Source organism: Cornus florida, unplaced genomic scaffold (genome assembly GCF_030987335.1).
Source record: "Cornus florida cultivar Cherokee Brave unplaced genomic scaffold, ASM3098733v1 CherokeeBrave_3.0.0_Hap2_Chr08, whole genome shotgun sequence".
Taxonomy (NCBI): Eukaryota; Viridiplantae; Streptophyta; class Magnoliopsida; order Cornales; family Cornaceae; genus Cornus; species Cornus florida.
The window spans coordinates 21,634,427-21,653,096 of record NW_026775578.1 but is presented as its reverse complement, the minus strand read 5'-3'; the positions used below and the strand labels follow the sequence as shown (position 1 = coordinate 21,653,096).

Here is an 18,670-nt window from a genome sequence, read left to right as displayed (position 1 = left end):
TCCTTCGTATCAAAATTTATGTTATCAATTTAATGATATTGCATATTCGATATAATAATATTGATCAAAACTTTTAACCCAACGGATCAAAATCCGACTTATGATTCCAAACCTCTAACACAAAGATTTAGTTCGAACTCGGATCAAAATCTGACTTATGATATTGCATAAAACCTTTAATAATAAGTCAGATTTTGTGAACTGTATCAAAATCCAACTTATGGATCAGTTGGTGTTTGATATTATATAGTATTTTTTTTTTTTTCTACTCTTCTTTCAATAGTGAAAAATATCAAAGTTTATGTTTATGTTTATGTTATTTTATGTTCATATTTTTTGAAAATTGTTGTGGGAATTTTTTGACAAGGTAAAAAAAAAAATACTATATTTATATATATCAAACACCACAATATAGGATATTTCTTTTCATTAGAAAAATACAGTACATTCACTGGATCAAACTTCCTAAAAAAATAATAATAATACACCGGATCCGGGTTCTAGGGTTTGGTCCTGGGAGTGATCGTTTCCTGACCAACCGATCCATAAGTCAGACTTCGGACCTCTCGAGCAAGATCGTCGCAGCCGTCTCTCTCACCCTCCTCGAATTTCAGTTTCACCAATCTCCCGCCATTCTGAACTAGCGTCTTCCACACACTTCTTAAACTTTCTCTCTCTAAAATTGTATAGTTTCTCTCACTAGGAGTTTCTTCAAAGAGAGATCGAGCCAGATGTGCTGAAGAAATGGGAAGCGATGGAAGTTGAAAGAATTAAATCAGTGAAGAGAAAGCCCTTATCGGATCGAACTAACCTCATCCCTTCCACCGATCTCCGCTATGTCTCTACCTCCTCCGTCGTCAAACTCCAAAACCCTAATCCAATTTCAAAGCCAAAACCCAAACCAAATCCCAAACCCTACAATTCATCCCCCAACAAGCCACCCACTAATTCCTCCAAATCCGACACCAGCGTCGGATCATCCAACACCAACAGAAATGCCCCAATCGGTCCTAGAACCATCCCACAACCCCAATTTTCAACCCCTCCTAGCGCTCAGTCACCACATTCTTCATCTACCAATCCTGGTAATCTCTCTCTCTCTCTCTCTCTCTCTCTCTATATATATATATATATATATATATATATTTATATTTATATTATGATGTTTATGTATATGTATGTATTGTTAGCTTAAATTTTCCAATGAATTTATTGATCGACTTAATTGTTTGGGAACACTGGGGTTTGTGGTTAAGTACTCTTCATTCAACGTCCCTGACAATTGCTTTTTTGTAATGATATTCAAATTTGTTGTTTATTGTGGAATAATAACTGATTTGTTTAGTTTTCAGTTTTGAATTGTATAATACTTGTTGATTTCTTCAGACAGTGACGAACCTAAAAATTTGTTTTAGTGGGGGACTTTAAACAATAATAAGGTAAAAAAAGATTTCAACTAAAATAATATTAAACGATAATATCTTCGTAAAATACATTCACAATTGTCCTCAACTAGTTTCATCATTTAAAAATGTTGCAACACTGGGTAGTAGCTAAGTGGTATCTCCTCTACCTCTCAAAGCCAAAGGTTCCGAGTTCAAATCCCCGCAAGGGTAAAATGTGTACATGTGTTATTTTCAGGAAAAAAAAAAAAAAAAAAAAAAAAAAAAAAAAAAAAAAAAAAAACAACAACAACAACAACAACAATCATGGCTGAATTTGTATTTCTCAATCTCGTATACTCTTTTCTTTTTTCATCTCAAATCATAAATTAATTAGGACTTTTCTTATTGCCTTAGGAGACTTGCACTTTTTCCATGAAGAGATAGATTGCCAACGAAAAAAATAAAAATAAAAATTATTTATCTAGTAATTCAGAGAGAGAGCCGTGGATAATGCAAGAGGGATAGTCGAGAGGGAAATTAGGGATGGAGTTCTTGGCTACTGTTTATGTGCATGGGTGTGAGCGAGAGAAGAGAAAAAGTAATGGGAGCAAAAGATAAAAGTTATGGGGGCATAGATGAAATTACCCAAGAATTTATAGGCAAAAATAAAGTATTTTTAAAATTCAGTGGGGGCGAGTGTCCCCACTGGACCTCACTTAGGTCCGTCCCTGCCTTTGGATCTGTTCTGCTCACTTTAGTGCTTATAGATGGTTATTATTTTTGTCTATATGTCGTTCAATGGTTAATTGGGAAACAGTGAAGCTGGCTGGGGTTAAATGTTTATGATGACTTTTCAATTGATCTGTGAAGTATGTAATTTTCTCAAGCCCTAGCGTATACGTTTTCTGCTTTGAAGGGAACTAGTATTTATTACTACTCTTATCTGTATGTGATTTTAAAATGCCCTAGCGTATACATTGTCTGTTTTGAAGGGGGAATAATATATATTACTACTCTTATCTGTTTGTAATTTCTAAAACCCCTAGTGTATATATATTCTGTTTTGAAGAGGACTAATACATATTACTACTCTCATATTCTGTTTTGGCAGATGATGGAAACAGTGAGATATTTGAGCCTCTTGTAGTTTATAAGCGAAGACAAACTGCAGAGAAAAGGAAGGCAATTTCTGTGCCTTTTAGTTGCCCACCTCTAAAAAAAGTGGATGACAAAGGAAAGGCAGTTGCAGTGCCTTATAGTTTCCCTCCTCTGGGCAAAGTGAATGACAAAGGAAAGGCAGTTGCAGTGCCTTTTAGTTGCCCTCCGCTAGACAAAGTGAATGACAAAGGAAGGGCAGTTGCAGTGCCTTTCAGTTGCCCTCCTATAGGCGAAGTGAATGACAAAGGAAAGGTGGTTGCTGTGCCTTTAACTTGCCGTCCTCTAAACAAAGTGAATGACAAAGGAAAGGCGGTTGCAGTGCCTTTAATTTTCCCTCCACTAAACAAAGTGAATGACAAAGGAAAGGCGGTTGCAGTGCCTTTGATTTGCCCTCCTCTAGGCAAAGTGAATGACAAAGGAAAGGCAATTGCAGTGCCTTTCAGTTGCCCTCCTCTAGGCAAAGTGAATGACAAAGGAAAGGCAGTCGCAGAGCCTTTAATTTGCCCTCCTCTAAACAAAGTGAATGACAAAGGAAAGGCGGTCGCAGTGCCTTTCAGTTGCCCTCCTCTAGGCAAAGTGAATGACAAAGGAAAGGCGGTCACAGTGCCTTTCAGTTGCCCTCCTCTAGGCAAAGTGAACGACAAAGGAAAGGCGGTTGCAGTGCCTTTCAGTTGCCCTCCTCTAAACAAAGTGAACGACAAAGGAAAGGCGGTCGCAGTGCCTTTCAGTTGCCCTCCTCTAAACAAAGTAAATGACAAAGGAAGAACAGTTGCAGTGCCTTTCAGTTGCCCTCCTCTAGGCAAAGTGAATGACAAAGGAAAGACTGTTGCAGTGCCTTTTAGTTTCCCTCCTCTGGAGAACACAAAAAATAAAAGGAAGGCTGTTGTTGTGCCTTACAGTTGCCCTCCAAGGACCAAGAATATTCGGTAATTCTCTTTCCACACACAGTAGATCTTTTTGGGGTAGATTTGTTTAATTCCTTGTTCATGTTATGGTACAATATATGGTATGCTCTATGGATACGTAACTTGTCACAAATTCACAATGGTATCCTTTAGTGTTGAAATTTATGTTTAAGGTATGATGGAACTTGCATATGAGAGGGAAAGAAAAATATGATGGAAGTTTATTACGCATTTGAATTATAAGCCGATCTTCTCGTATTTGTCTCTTGATTCACCCAAATGGCATTTATCCAATTGACATGCAAGAGGTTGATATCCATTTACTGTGTTGAACCTTGTGCTTTTTCTGGTCTGCAATATATCTCTCTCTTATATTAATGATGATACTCTACTTGGTCAGTGGCAAATTTTATCCTTATTAGTGAATTAGCTGTACTTGGATATGTATTGCAAGGGACATTTCGAAATGGGTTACATTTAAACATGATTGTATTGATAAATATGCGATTGGAGTCAAATGGGTTGTTGGGTTTTTGTGAAAAATAAATAGTTCCCCTGGGTGCCATGTCTGATGCTTCTTCTTCTTCTTCTTTTTTTTGGCTGTGGGGGGTCAAGTATTTTCTGGAGGGAACTGTATTTTATAATTATTTTCACTCCTATGACAGCATTTCATCAAACCTAGTTTTTCTCTGTGCAACCCGAAAGGAAACATTAATACTGAGTCAATTTGTTGGAAATAAGGACAAAAAAATGTTTAAAGATGAAGCGTAATGGTATATATCCGTTCTAGTAAAGATGAAGCCTTGTTTCTTATGTGCCTATGGATGTTGTATTGGTGTGCGTTGGTTGACAATAGAAATTCTGGTTTCTTACAAGCAATTAGTAATTTAGGTCAAAAAGTGACTGATCTTAAATCTCTTTCCTATTTGTTCCTTGCCTATTTTACCTTTTGTACTGATTCCTTGTCTTCTGAATAGGGGTGAACATATGGAAGCTGGAGATGTTGGTCTCTCCAAATCGTGTTCATTTCCTCTTCCGAAGTGTCAAAAGGTTTGTTTAAGCATTTCTCAGTTCTCGTATGTTTTTGTTTCCAAAATAATTTTTTCATTTTCTGACTTTGAGCCTTATAATTGTTATATCTTTGTTTCTTACTCTTAAAGTTCTGTTATGGAAGTATCATGTGTGATTTCTTGACTAATTTGATCTTCTATTCATATCTGGTTTGCTACTGAGTGATTTCTGTGGCACGGTGGCTTGCTTCTTTGATTTTAGGCCGAGTCTGTGGGATTATACTCTTACTGTTCCCTTGCTCTCGTTAAAAAACCCTGCTGATCAAGAGCATCTAGAAACCAACACTGTATATTATTGCATGGAACAAACTAGCAATTCAGAAAAGATTTGTCTGGAAACATCATCATCCTTGCCTTATTCCCATATGAATGGGGCCGGCCTCATGAATTCTGTGTCTCGATTACTTTCTATTACCCACCATATCACCTACTATGTTTAACTTTTTTAAGTCATTCCTAATAACTTCATCCCACGTTATTTTTGGTCACCCTCTCCATCTATTAGCTTTTATGGAAATTAAACATCGTGTTCTCACCAATGCATCTATAGGTCTCTGGCATGTGTCCACAAACCATCTCAAGCCTACTTGGGTGTAACAGTTATTGAAAATAAGGTGGGCTTTCTATCAGTCCCTATAATTCATTATCTGTGAGAAGTTCTAATCTTGTAAAGCCAAAAACGACTTAACATGGCACAAATTTTCTTACTGTATGGGCAATGTATTTTGCTATTTACCTTGCATAATCCCCCATATGCTTCCTCTATGCTCTCGCATCTGTTCTGCTTACCCGATATTGTCTTGTACCATCATCCTTTAGTTGGTTTATAATTTTCTTGCAATGCTTTTGCAGAAGAGACGTCACTTACTGCCAGAGGAAAATGTCTCAAAACCGGTAGCCTTGCCACGAGATTTTGTTGAGCAGCAGAGAGCCTACTTTAAGGAAGTTGATGAGTTTGAACTGGCAGAGGAGGAGGTATCTGATATCGAGTAGAATCAGTAGAGCTTTTACACTTGAGATGTGTAGGGGCTCCCTGACCCATTGACCTTTTTCGTATAGTTACAATTGTTTTTACTTTACTAAATTCTGGTACTATTAGTTACTGACACCAATTAGGTTGATGCAAGCCCTTGGCAATCCTTTTGAAAATCTACTGTACATTGGTCTAATATTCCCCAAAGTACACATAATAGCATTGGGTCTGTCCCAAAGAAAGCAGAGCATTGGTCTGCTGTGGAGATCATAATGTTGACTTCATTTATCTTGTATTCTTTCTTTATATTTTTATGTTGGTTTTTTTATGAAGTAAATAGCTTTTGTTCTGCTACCAGTGTTTGAACTTGTTCAGTGGATGACACACAGACACACAATATATATATGTGTATATTGCGAGAAGTCCAAGCTAGTTGAAACAGAGCAATCAAAGTATTAATTGAGAGAAAAGTCGAAAATTGAGTAAGAAAAACAAGAATTTAGGGTTAGAGATTGCACCAGCTATCCAATCAGTTGCGCCTAAACAATGAAATGGACGTATATGTTAAGCTTTTGGTCCACAAAAAATTTAATAAACATGGGTAATTTGACTTTACGGTCATTTTCTTGACAGTGAAATGAAAATTTGTTTGTGTTCCATTTGATGCAAAGCACTTCAAAATTGACTCACTGGTTAGAAATCTTACAGTTTCTCAAGTTCCAAGAGCGTCCATTACTTTTCTTCCCGTAGAGAAAACTTACCCAGTGAAGGATAATGTCTCACTTTGGTTGTCTCCCAAGTTTATTAACGTCATGTTTGGTTACATGAAATTGAAATTTCCCGGTTATATAGAATTAAAGTTTTAAAATTAAAAAATAGTTTAGTTCAAAGTTACAAACAATTAAACTATATTATTATTGTTATTATTTATAATTTTAAACTCTAATTTTATTAAGTCAAAAATATACTTAAATGCTAAAATGTTCAAAATCATTAAAGAGATAATGACATTAAAAAGTCATATTGGCACAAAATTTCCACGTAGTTCACCAAATATGTACGAAATTTATCGTCTTATTCACCAAACTTCCTCCCCCTTCTGGAAACGGAATCCCTTCATGTGGCCCACAATCTCACAACAGTCTTCAATGGTTTGGGTTTCAACTAGCAAAGGCTCTATCTTCTTGCATAGTTGCATTCCTCATATTTTCAACCATGATATTTTGTTGTTTTCGGTTATTTTTAAATTAATTTTTATCTTCTTCTTTTTCTTTCTTTCATTCTTTATATATATATATATATATATATATATATAAAAGTAATTAAAAGTCAGATGTACTCTTTATTTTTATTTTTATTTTTATAATAATGGTAGTGTTAAGTGTCTCACAACATTTTATAATCCACTAGTGTGTACATACAGTCTCTTCATTTTACATGCACTAAATAATTATCAGAGAATTTTAATTTAAACTCCCCGCCACAAAATGTGAGGTGGAAGTTTTGTCATTACACTATCCCAGAAGTTTTTATCTTTGAGAACTTTTTTCTTGAAAAATTATTTTTAATTTTTAAAATTGAAAAACATTATAGCAATAAGCAGGGTTTGAAACAAGTGATTAATAACATTCACAGTCGACCAAATTCGAGTGAGGAACACAATTGGGACCCGATTAGTTAAGAAGTCCCTTTAAGACCATATATGTTAATTGTTTGATTTGATGAATGCGACTACTAATCAATCACCTTATTTCTAACCATTTATTTAGCATATGATTGTAGAAAATAAATAATGAAAATGATGGTGAAGGAGACGCAAAAAAAAACAGATTGCCGCAAAGGCGGACCTTTTAGACAAAATTGGTATTGACTATATATGGACTCCACTATCCTCTCCATTTGCACAATAGTTCATTTATTTTATTTTTGTGAGTAAAAATATATCTCAATATTTTGGTATTGTGCATTTTAAATATGAGTGACGTGATCATTTTTGCACCATTTATTTCAAAATAAAGAAATGACACACTATTTAATTATTTTTGCGCCTGACTGAATGGAGGGGTCCACATTATCTGATATTCTCAAGGGGTAGAGTGTACCTTCCTTAGAGCACAAGGGCCTGGGTTTGATTTTCATCTGTCAAAAAATTTCAACCCCACGAATAGGACTTTGGTGGTAAGTCATTTCAGTTTTGTGAAGTATAAATGTAAGATTTAACTTCTTTGAAGTGGAAATAATTTAATAAAATTACGTCCCTAAATAAAAATTTAAACTTTACTTGATAAGCATAAAAGGAATGTTTTGCACGATGTAATGAGAATTTAGTCGAGGCAAAGCTAAATACTTTCGTTACCTAAAATAACAACTCATGATGAAACAGAGTGGCCGACAATTGGAGTGGGGTTATTTTTCAGTGCGAACTTTAAAACTAGACGACTTTAAAATTAGACTTTTTAGATTGGATTCTCATATGATGTAAAAAAAAAATACTTATATTTAAATAATACGTGTAGTTTATAAGTGATTGCACATATTCTTGATGATTGAGTCGATGATTATTTCTTTTTCTTAAGAAACCACTTAGAAAATGTATTAGCATTGAGAAAATGAATTTCAATATTATCATTCCCAAATATTAAAATTCATGTAATCAAATAATTAGAGTTAACTTACGAAAAAGTAATTAGAGTTAACTTATGAAAAAATAATTAGAGTTAATTTCATCTGCTACTTTTTTTTTTTTTTAATTTCTTCCATAATTGGCGTGTATAGTGTAGACGGCAACCACTTAATGTAATTATGTAAATAATGTCCACGTTGAAAAAATGATAGCTATATATATATAATATATTGACATGTAGTGCTTTTCTTTTAATAATAACTTAGGTCCTACTTTAAATAAAAATTGCATATTTTTAGTAGCCAAAGACGGTTTCAATAGAAAAGTCAAATATTAACACTTATGTATAAAGTCGAAAAAAATCCCATTTTTAACTGCCTTTATTGGTATTATCCCTCGAGTCATCACCAAATCATAGATTAAGTTGGTTTATTGGGGCCCTTTTTGACAAAACATAAAACTAAATGTTGGTGGCATATCTTTTCTAAAAGAACATACTCGTAACAACCTTTATTTTATTTATTATTTATTTTTTTAAATTTTTATCACTTCACACTACATCAATTAAATTAATCAGTCAATCACTTATTACTTATAGCTTTTTCCCGCTTTCAACGTAGAAATGCCATGCAAATTGAGTCATTGAGTTAGGTAACCTGCCCAAAGCCAATACCTTGAGAGATTGCACTCTAGAAAAACTCTATATATACTATTACTTGTTACACTATGTTCACAACACATACATCACACATTGATCTCTCTAGCTTTCTCTCTAGCTATTGTTTGAATTGTAATACAACAATGGCTTCATTTTCTTCTTCTCCTTCTTTCATGGCCATTGTGACTCTGGCTTTTCTTGTGCTCTTTATTGGGAGCTCTTCAGCTCAACTCTCAACAAATTTTTACTCCAATTCTTGTCCAAATCTTTTTACCACAGTCAAATCTGCAGTGCAATCTGCAATTTCAAAAGAAGCTAGGATGGGGGCTTCTCTTCTTCGCTTATTCTTCCACGACTGTTTTGTTAATGTAATTTTACTTGTTCTCACACTTGCTAGCTACTAACATTTTTAGTTTTATAATTTACCTAAATGTCACCTGACCCTTTTTAGGTTATGCAATGACTGGAGTCTCGTGCCGTGGGATTAGCCCTTAACTTACCTAAATGTGTTATGCCACGATAGTCGTCTTAAATTCCATTTTCTTTCCTCAAGGGTGAGATCATTAGGTCAAAGAGTTTATGTGGGGTCACTCTCACAAGTTTAGCCCCACTCGGATTGAAATGTCACTAGTGTTCAGAGTAAATTAGTCTTGTTAAAAGAATATATATATATATATATATATATATATATACTCTTTCTTTTTTAAAAAAAAAAAAAAAACAAAGAGAAGGAATTCTCCTTTTTATTGTTTTTGTTATTATTATTTTTGTGTGTCTCGAACTTCTTAGAGTATTTCATAATCCATTACTGAATACTTATAGTCCCGTATCTCACATACACCATACAATTACCCAAAAAAATTTCCTAAGTGAATTTTAATTCCTGACTATTTATTTGTAAGTAAGACGCTGAGCTTATTTGCTTTGCCACCGTTAGTCACAGTTGTTCATTATCTTTTTCCTATTCAGAGTAAGCAATGGAGTCACTATCATTATTTGAAGGGGTCATCTTGCTGAACAATATTGGGCAGTTGGAAACTTGAAAATGCCCAATAATACCCAATATAAAATTGATGGACCTGAACTTGGCCCAAAGGTTTGGGAAGCGTCAAGATTATAACACAGATAGGTCTAAAATTATTGACCAAAAAACAGAGAGAAAAGGACTAACTGATTCTTAATTTTTATGAGGTCCAATTACTAATACATTCATGTTCTGTTTTCCATGGCTAGCTAGAGTTATGTATCTAAACCTTATCTGCTTCTTCTTGACTTTGTCAGGGATGCGATGGATCCATCCTCCTCGACGACACATCTTCCTTCACCGGAGAGAAGACGGCAGTTCCGAATTTGAACTCCGCCAGGGGATTTGATGTCGTTGATAATATAAAATCCGCTGTTGAAAAGGCGTGTCCCGGTGTAGTCTCATGTGCTGATTTATTAGCCATTGCTTCTCGAGACTCTGTTGTTATAGTAAGTTCCCTCGAAATCCAAGTGCTACATCAATTATTGTATTTATGATAGAGCTCTCTTAATAGCATTACTCATCATTAAATCACGTAATTTCTTATGTGATATAATTTTTAGCTTGGAGGGCCAAACTGGAATGTCAAGCTCGGAAGAAGAGATGCTAAGACAACAAGCAAGTCTGCCGCCAATAACGGCATTCCTCCTCCGACTTCTAACCTCAATAACCTCATTTCAAGATTCAATTCTCTTGGCCTTTCTTCTAAGGACATGGTTGCTTTATCTGGTTCGTATTTTATTTATTATTGTGATATTTTAATCTTGAAAGTTCAAACAAACGGCAACAAGTTTCTAATTCTCAACCCTCTTCTATCATTTGAAATAATGCTTATTGATAACTTTATCTGATCGATTATCTCTCGAAAGATGTCTTATTCATCTTCTACTAAGCAAGTACTATATTCACATGACAACTTAACTTTTTAATTTAGAATATGTTACTATTTCTAAATTGGTTCTTAATGTATCAAATGAGTAAAAACTCGATTACACTTATGGATGATTAGATTATTAAGTCTGAATGACATTATTGTCCTTTATAAAACTTGTAGGTTCTCACACCATTGGACAAGCAAGGTGTACTTCATTCAGGGCACGCTTGTACAATGAGACCAACATTGACGCTTCATTAGTTCAGACAAGGCGAGGGAATTGTCCAAGAACCGCAGGCTCAGGGGACAACAATTTGGCACCTCTTGATCTTCAATCTCCCACAGCTTTCGACAACAACTATTACAAGAACCTTGTCAACCGGAGGGGGCTGCTCCACTCCGACCAACAGTTGTTCAACGGCGGATCAGCCGATTCGATTGTGAGATCCTATAGCAACAGCCAGAGCAGCTTCACTTCTGATTTTGCCGCGGCCATGGTTAAAATGGGAGATATCAGCCCCCTCACCGGATCGAATGGAGAGATAAGGAAGAATTGCAGGAAGACTAATTGAGGGTCAATTAGCTTTGGGATTGATAATAAAATTGATTGGTAGCTCTCTATTTTGCTTTGATGATCGATAGAAATGTGTGTGTTTTGAATTGTGTGTTTGAGGTCCTTTTCCTTCCTTAGGTACCAATTAAGGCCATGACCATGTCAAATAGTTGTGCTGCTTTTTTAGACTCGGTTGAAAATTCAGATTTTCATTGAAAATCTTTGTAGGATTTTCTGTGAAAATCCTAAATAAACTGAACACTTTTTGTTAGTTATCAATATATGTGACTATATTTATAGTTTTTCAATATATGTGCCTATGGTTTTATTTTATTTTAATTTTCAAAATTCAGTCTCAATCATAATTAGAGGATTAGTAAAATCTGACATTCCAAATTGTTTAAAGGGTAAATTGAAAGGGAAAAAAAAATCTGTTATATAAAGAATTTGCAAATATTCTATGGTGTTTAAATAATAATAAATAAATAAAAATGACTTACAATTTCTAAATTGAGCAAGCAAAAATATTTTGTAAAAATACCCTTAAGACAAAATAAAATCATAACCACTTATTTCAATTTTTAAGAATATTTTGAGAATTTTATTTAAAAAATTTATCAAAATTAACAATCATCAAATATCAAGGGACAATTTGGACATACTTTGAAATGTTAGGGATCATATGTACGTGTTAAATAGTATAGTTTTTCTATATATTTTTTATATAGAGGTTTTTTTTGGTTGCACTTTGTTTAAATACTTCTAACATTTTTATATGAGAGTAAAGGACAATTATGTCAAACCAAAAACTAATCTGACAAAAAGCAATCATAAACTACAAAATAAAATAAAATAAAATTTTTCATATAAAAAATTAACTTGTTAAAAATTAACGAGTAAATTATTTTTATTTAATTTTAATATCTTTCAATAACAAAAAACTAAAAAATACTTTTTAAAAACTATTCTACATCCAAACCAAACAAACGGAGCCCTTAGAAATTTCGTCTCGTTTCGATAATTGTACCTTCTAGTTCTACGGTTCTGCCCATTAGACCCCTATATGGCACACGAACCTGACCTTATCCCTGTTGATTTGATGTATAGGTTCAATCCGAACATTGGGCTCTTCATGATAGAATCTCTTGAAGCCCAACTATAGTGGGCTCACCCATGAATATTATTGATAGAAGGCCAGTCCAGAAATGACTTGCATCAAATTTCTCAAGAACCCGTTCATCAAAAAACCCAAGTCTTATCTTTACGAAATTAGGCCAACACTTCTTATAAAAAATCTAGTACGTTTGGTTTCACGATTTAGCAAGTACTGATACCGGATTACTAGGGGTTGGATAAATAATATGAGAATTTGCAAATTCAAGAAAAATGAATCTCAGTTTAATGTTGAATGATGTCTGTATATGACTAAACTGAAGATGGAATATCCTTATATCCTCCATTAAATTCAAAGTTGATTCATTTATTTCATAATCCCGGATTAAATTAAGTTTTTTTTTTCTTAATTTCCCTTCTTTTATAATTCCTTGGAAGACAAAAGAGAGTGAACACCTATGAATTAATCTGACTTCTCCTCTTATCATGATTTTCTCATCCTATGACTTGGGATACACATGCCCAATGAAAAAAGACTCCCCTCCCATTGGATAATTTATCTCATTTATGCCATAATTATTTCATTTTAAATAAGCAGGCTATTTAGTGAGTATTGCACATCCCCAACTTATTATAATTTAGTGATACTATCTCCCCATTTAAAGTAAAACCTTGAATTTAAAATTTTAAATTCTTAAAGGGACAAAGTGAATGTATGAATTTCTCACTCAAAAGAAAAAAGTTCACAGCTAAATATTAGAGCGTATGAATTATATCGAAATAGAAGAGAATGATAGAGTATTTATGGTGGGTGTGGTCCTCGTGGAAGAAAATTAGAGTAAGATATCGGAAATGCTGACATTATTAATCTGAAACTGAATAAAAAGATTGAAAAATGAGATGTAGAAGAAGCCTACACCAGATGGTCTTTCACAATTATATTTTATAAATGGTTTATGATATTAATTTATTGGTACTTCATATTGATTATTTGATAAATTACTCTGGGTTTAACTAATATCATCCAGGGTCAATCATATATTTAATTCAGCACCTCGTATTATTTATTTATTTTTTTCTTTTCCAGGAAACATTTGTATGACCTCCCATAGCTATTAGCTGGATGTGGGTCATTAAGTATTTGACTATTACCATGTGTTTTGCTTCAGAATCTCTAGCTTAATATTTGTTCATAACATATACTACCATTAAAATATATATATGTTTTTTTTAAAAGTGTTTTTTGTTAATTATGTTCATAGAAGATAGTATTTTGATGCAATATGGACATAGAAAAAAATCTACTAAGCCTGCCCTTACGTTAACAATTATATTATTTCTAATTCTGAATATACTATCATCTTGGAATCTTTGATTGGTGTGTTTTCCCTTAAGATCAAAGTAAATTTTCACATAAACAATCCCAGATGATTATTTTAGTATTCACTGGAAACCCATTCAACAATTTCTAATCTCCTAGCTGACATCCGAATCCGTCAGAACTGGTCAACTCTACATGAATGCCAATGTAGTCAAATTCTATCATGTTACTATATATATATATATATATATATATATATATATATATGACAAACGCAACGAATTAAAATAGAATCAAGAACTACGGGAGAAAAGTAAACACACAATATAAAGAATACAAAGATTTATATGTGGTTGGGCAATAGTTTACGTCCACGGTTAGGATCCGATGAAAGTTTTTATTATATGTAAAATCGGAAATTATAAGTTTTCAACCCTTCACTCTGTTTCTGTACCAATTTCAAAGTCTCCCTCTTACACCACTCCAAACCCTAAGTGCCCTTATATATCGAGTTACAAAAGACTAATTAGAATTCACGAACCATGAGCAAAAAACGAATTAAAAATTTTCCTCATCTAATAGAAGCAAATTCGGACCACAACATCACAATATATACTATATTCTTCGATAATTTCCAAGATCATAATGGGCAGGAGGATTCCTCTTTTTAAATTTTCCCATCTTAGATTAATCTCAAACTCTTCTTTGAAATACTACTATTCTGGTTTGGTGACATGAAATTCATGGCTTGAATTTTAAACTAAGTAACTTTGAACTAATTTTGTCACCAATTTGGCTTGAATTTTAAACAAAGTAAGTTTGAACTAATTTTGTCACCAATTTCAATGCGTGAATTCCATATTTCTAACGAGTAAAAAATTACAATCTATGTATTAAATATATTCTTGCGAGTTTATGCTGAGATTCACGCAAATAAATAATCATAAAATAAATAATGATGAGCAGCAGCATTTTAGAAATCATATTTTATGATATTTGTTTTGATATTCTTAAAACGGTTACAAAGTGATTTGTCAGTTATATAACTAAAATTTTAGTATATCAACCGTTTTCATATGATTATTTGATAATTTTACATTTTTTTGTTTTCTTTCGTAGTACTAAAAAGTTAAATCAACACATGAACAAGCGTGAGAGGATTGGTTTTACTTCACTTTGTTAAATTCGGCTACACAAAATTTACATTCAAATCTAATAGGTGAATACATAGCAAATAGTTTATTATTCAAACTTATCCTTTAACTTGTTTCACTAATTCACTACTAAAACTCTCAACCTCACACTAGCAATTTAAAGCTTGTTGTTACAGATGTGACTTCTACTTATATATACATCCTCCTCCCTCATTGATGGTTAGGATGCATTATTAAGATTTAGTTTGCAAAGTCCTCCTCTCTCTATTTTTTTACAATCATCTCAAATCTACAAATTTCTATTAACTTTTAGATGTTCTAGAATCCTTATATCCTACATTTACTACCACGTATCAAAAAATACATTCTGACCGTCCCCAGAAAAAGAAAGTAGTAGAAGGAAATAGACAGTGCAAAGTCTGATAGTACTAAAAACATTTTATGGGGAGTATATATATGAGTATATTCGAAATTTCACACTTGTAGTGTAATCCTAGTTTTTTATGTAAGCTAGGTTAGTGTAATCCTAGTTGTTTATAAGTATAGTGGAGGCTACGTTGTTGAAACAGTCTACAATTCCTTTTGTTTTTCCATTACATATGGTAGAATCTCGGATCATTGTTTGAATTCTTATCTAATATAGTAAAATCTCCCATTAAAAATTGAGTTTTCTTGTTTGAAAGCATTTTAGAATATATCTTGTTGCATAACGGTGGGCAAAGATGAGATTTTGGGGATAGAAAATGCATCGGTTAGTAACATGAATTTAATAATGCAATTATAGTGGAAGATGTATATAGATAAGTAAAGATGCCACTATTTCAAGCAACCACGACATAGGACCAAATTCTATCACATCTCTACATATAGGTTACAGTGACTTGAATGAGAGAGACGTTTATATACTATATATATATATATATATATATATATATACTTATACATATGAGAGAGTAAAAACAAAAAAGAAGATGCGAGATAGCGAAAGGAATGAAGTTAATTCCTCATAACTTGTAGGTTTATACAATTAGGTTTCTCTTTCTCCCTCACACTCAGGTTGAACTCTGCACGCCAAAGATACCCAATTTTTTTAGCAAAGTAATAGTAGCTGGCAAGACCTCTAACAATCCAACTATACATATATACACAACACAATATACAATTGCTTAATTTGCCAAATAGCAAGATATATGGCTTCATTTTTAATTTCACATTTGACTGAGATACCCTTAAAATACTCATTCATTGCCATTCTGAAGATTGATTCTACATATATGTGTGTGTGTATCAACAATTATATTTGAATAGTACATCATTCAACCTAATAAATCAAATTTTATTTCATATGTTTCAACAATTGGGAAAACCCTAGAGGCTGATTTTCATATTCATTTCGAACAACTACCACAACAAATTGTTGAAGTAGAAGGTTGAAAATAGCTATTTTAGTGGGCAGAAGCAATGCTTGACATATATGTCGTAATGATATAATTATGTTGGCATTTTGTTTCATTTTTGGGTCTACTCAATCACCATTCAAGAAGGAAAAATAGTAAAAGTAAAGCAGCCAGTGAAGAATTCAAGATAAGTAATAATGGGAAATAAAGATACATCTTAACCAATAATATCTTAGGATAAATTAATGTGGATTTCTATCATAGATTAAGACAGGAACCAAAATAATCAACGACTCAATAATTCCAATAATCTTTTAGTCATCCTATTTCACTTGATACATAATATTTGATAAAATAAATTACTGAAAAATTTCACCTAGGAATTAAATCAAAGTAGGATACATTTGCATTAGAAATGGTGCTATAGTGGGTGGCGGCTGTACTAGTGGAAGGTGGGGTGTACAAAGAAGAAGATGAAGAAGTGGGAGGAAAAGGAGGAGGTGGAGGAGGAGGAGGAGGTGGTGGTGGTGGCGGCGGCAATGGCAATAGGGCTGATGGTGGTGCAGCAATTGAAACAGCCCCAGAAGAAAGCAAAGCTAAATGAGATGAAGGAATGCTAATATTAGTGTCCCTATATGTGTATCTCAGTATTTCAGACCTTACTACATTGAGCTCAGCTTGTAAAGATTGAACTTGTTGTTGCAAAGCCGAAATTGCACCCATGCAACCATAAACTGGATCTCTTAGCCTCACATTAGCCTCATAAACAAGACTATTTGCAGCATCAGCTCTTTGGCTCTCCGGGACCTCCTGAATTAATCAAAAAACACAAACAAACTATCAATTGATGACAAAAAAACAGACTATCAGTTCCGGTAAGATAACTAGTCACAATAATTGGGGAATTAGGGTTTACCATCAACATCTTCGAAACATTACTTGCACCAAACACTTTGTGAACAGAAGCAAACTTTTGTGGTTCATGTGGAGAGAAATAAGGAGAGAAGGGGCATTCTTGAGCACATCTTCTTCTCAAGAGCTTGCAGGCGGCACAAGGTGTGATTGTGTTTAGGGTTCCAGGAGGCCCCAACATATGTCTCCTTCCCACCATTTGAGCCGAGGCATCGGTTTCTCTCTTGATCTTCTTGCCTATATCTTCAAATCTCTCCCTGCCAAAGAAGCAACACATATATGGGGAAAATATATATATATATATTAGAATTGTTCTGATATAAATCATATAATAGCCTAAAATGGATCTATTTTTGAAGTAATTAGGGTTTTTGATGCATGTTACATACAATTTATGAATAATACCATATGAAAATTGTATTTCCATCTAACAAAATAAAAAGGTTTTGGAAGCTGATTTTCTTTTCTGTATATATATATATTTTTTCCCTCTCTTGGAGGTTAATTATAACTTAAAACCATGAGAATCTGTCGTTTTATTACCTTTCTCTGGACATTCAGATCTGTCGTTTTATTACCTTTCTCTGGACATTCAGGCATGCTATACGTAGAGCTATAGTTGTATGTGTGTGTGTGTGTGTGAGAGAGAGAGAGAGAGAGAGAGAATGAACTTGGGGATTGGGGAGAAGAGTGCTTAAAAGGCAAGAAATATTACAGGAAGAAGAATTTAGCAGACAGAATGGTGGGATACGAGTAGGGGCTGAAGTTGGAAGATGATTTGGTTTGTTTATTTGTTGTGCTGTGGACCTTGGTTTATATATGTACGAGGATTTATGTTGCAGAGAAAGCAGTGGAAATAGAGATTATAGTGAGCATCTGGCACACAGAGAGAGCGAGAGAGAGAGAATGTGGTAATCTATAATTAACAGTTGTGTCAAATATTGTTGACTTTTTGAAGCAACCATCTAATTTGGCTTAACTGGATTGCTTAATGCCTTCAGTACTGCTAGCTGCATATATATGCATGTTGTCTTGCTTCTTTCTAAGGAAAGAACTAATTGCAAGTTTAATTATATGTGTGTGTGTGTGTGTATATATATATGAATTTAATTCTATTGTTGTTAATGAACCATAGAACATACTTATAATGGCTTGAGCGCGCAGAAAATTAAGATCACTATAAGCTGTATTTGTTAAGGCAAGAAATGTTAGTTTCTTGTCAGTATCAAGAACCCATCTTTCTTGTCAGTATCAAGAACCCATCTTCATTAAGAAGACAATCTCTCGTATATATCTTGTTTCATCAAATATAGATGCACTTTGTTTTCAATATTACCTAGCTCACTGTAGGACCGGGGTGAGTAGCCGGGGGTTTATCTGGCTACAAGTCCAAAGAGCGAGTGGTTGTGAGGGTTCTCACATTATCAAAAATAAAAAATAAAAAAAAATTACTACCTAGTTCATATGTATATATCAAAGGGCAATTTATATATTTTCTTTGAGAAAATTGGCAATACAGTTTCCAATTTTATTTTTATTTTTTCAATTCC

General features: G+C 33.6%; 3 protein-coding genes across 4 annotated transcripts; 2 read left to right on the top strand and 1 right to left on the bottom strand.

Annotated features, from left to right (window-relative positions):
- Positions 1-442: 442 nt before the first annotated feature.
- LOC132270736 (SH3 domain-containing protein C23A1.17-like) lies at positions 443-5,840 on the top strand. 2 transcript variants are annotated; one of them, XM_059771933.1, is made up of 4 exons: positions 443-1,085; positions 2,497-3,469; positions 4,426-4,498; positions 5,069-5,332. In XM_059771933.1, the coding sequence occupies exons 1-4, from the start codon at positions 755-757 to the stop codon at positions 5,123-5,125; spliced, it is 1,434 nt and encodes a 477-aa protein (XP_059627916.1). In that variant the 5' UTR covers positions 443-754; the 3' UTR covers positions 5,126-5,332. The 2 variants fall into 2 exon arrangements, with proteins under 2 accessions (XP_059627916.1, XP_059627915.1); XM_059771932.1 differs by lacking the exon at positions 5,069-5,332 and adding an exon at positions 5,371-5,840 and having other exon boundaries at positions 445-1,085.
- A 3,026-nt stretch (positions 5,841-8,866) lies between these two features.
- Positions 8,867-11,412, top strand: LOC132268496 (peroxidase P7). Its single transcript, XM_059769335.1, has 4 exons — positions 8,867-9,140; positions 10,054-10,245; positions 10,360-10,525; positions 10,851-11,412. The coding sequence occupies exons 1-4, from the start codon at positions 8,916-8,918 to the stop codon at positions 11,240-11,242; spliced, it is 975 nt and encodes a 324-aa protein (XP_059625318.1). The 5' UTR covers positions 8,867-8,915; the 3' UTR covers positions 11,243-11,412.
- A 5,000-nt stretch (positions 11,413-16,412) lies between these two features.
- Positions 16,413-18,210, bottom strand: LOC132270734 (LOB domain-containing protein 15). The gene is made up of 3 exons (XM_059771930.1): positions 17,664-18,210; positions 17,125-17,377; positions 16,413-17,018 (listed from the first exon to the last, which is right to left on the bottom strand). Exons 1-3 carry the CDS (start codon positions 17,675-17,677, stop codon positions 16,581-16,583), a joined length of 705 nt encoding a protein of 234 aa, XP_059627913.1. The 5' UTR covers positions 17,678-18,210; the 3' UTR covers positions 16,413-16,580.
- Between the last annotated feature and the right edge of the window lie 460 nt (positions 18,211-18,670).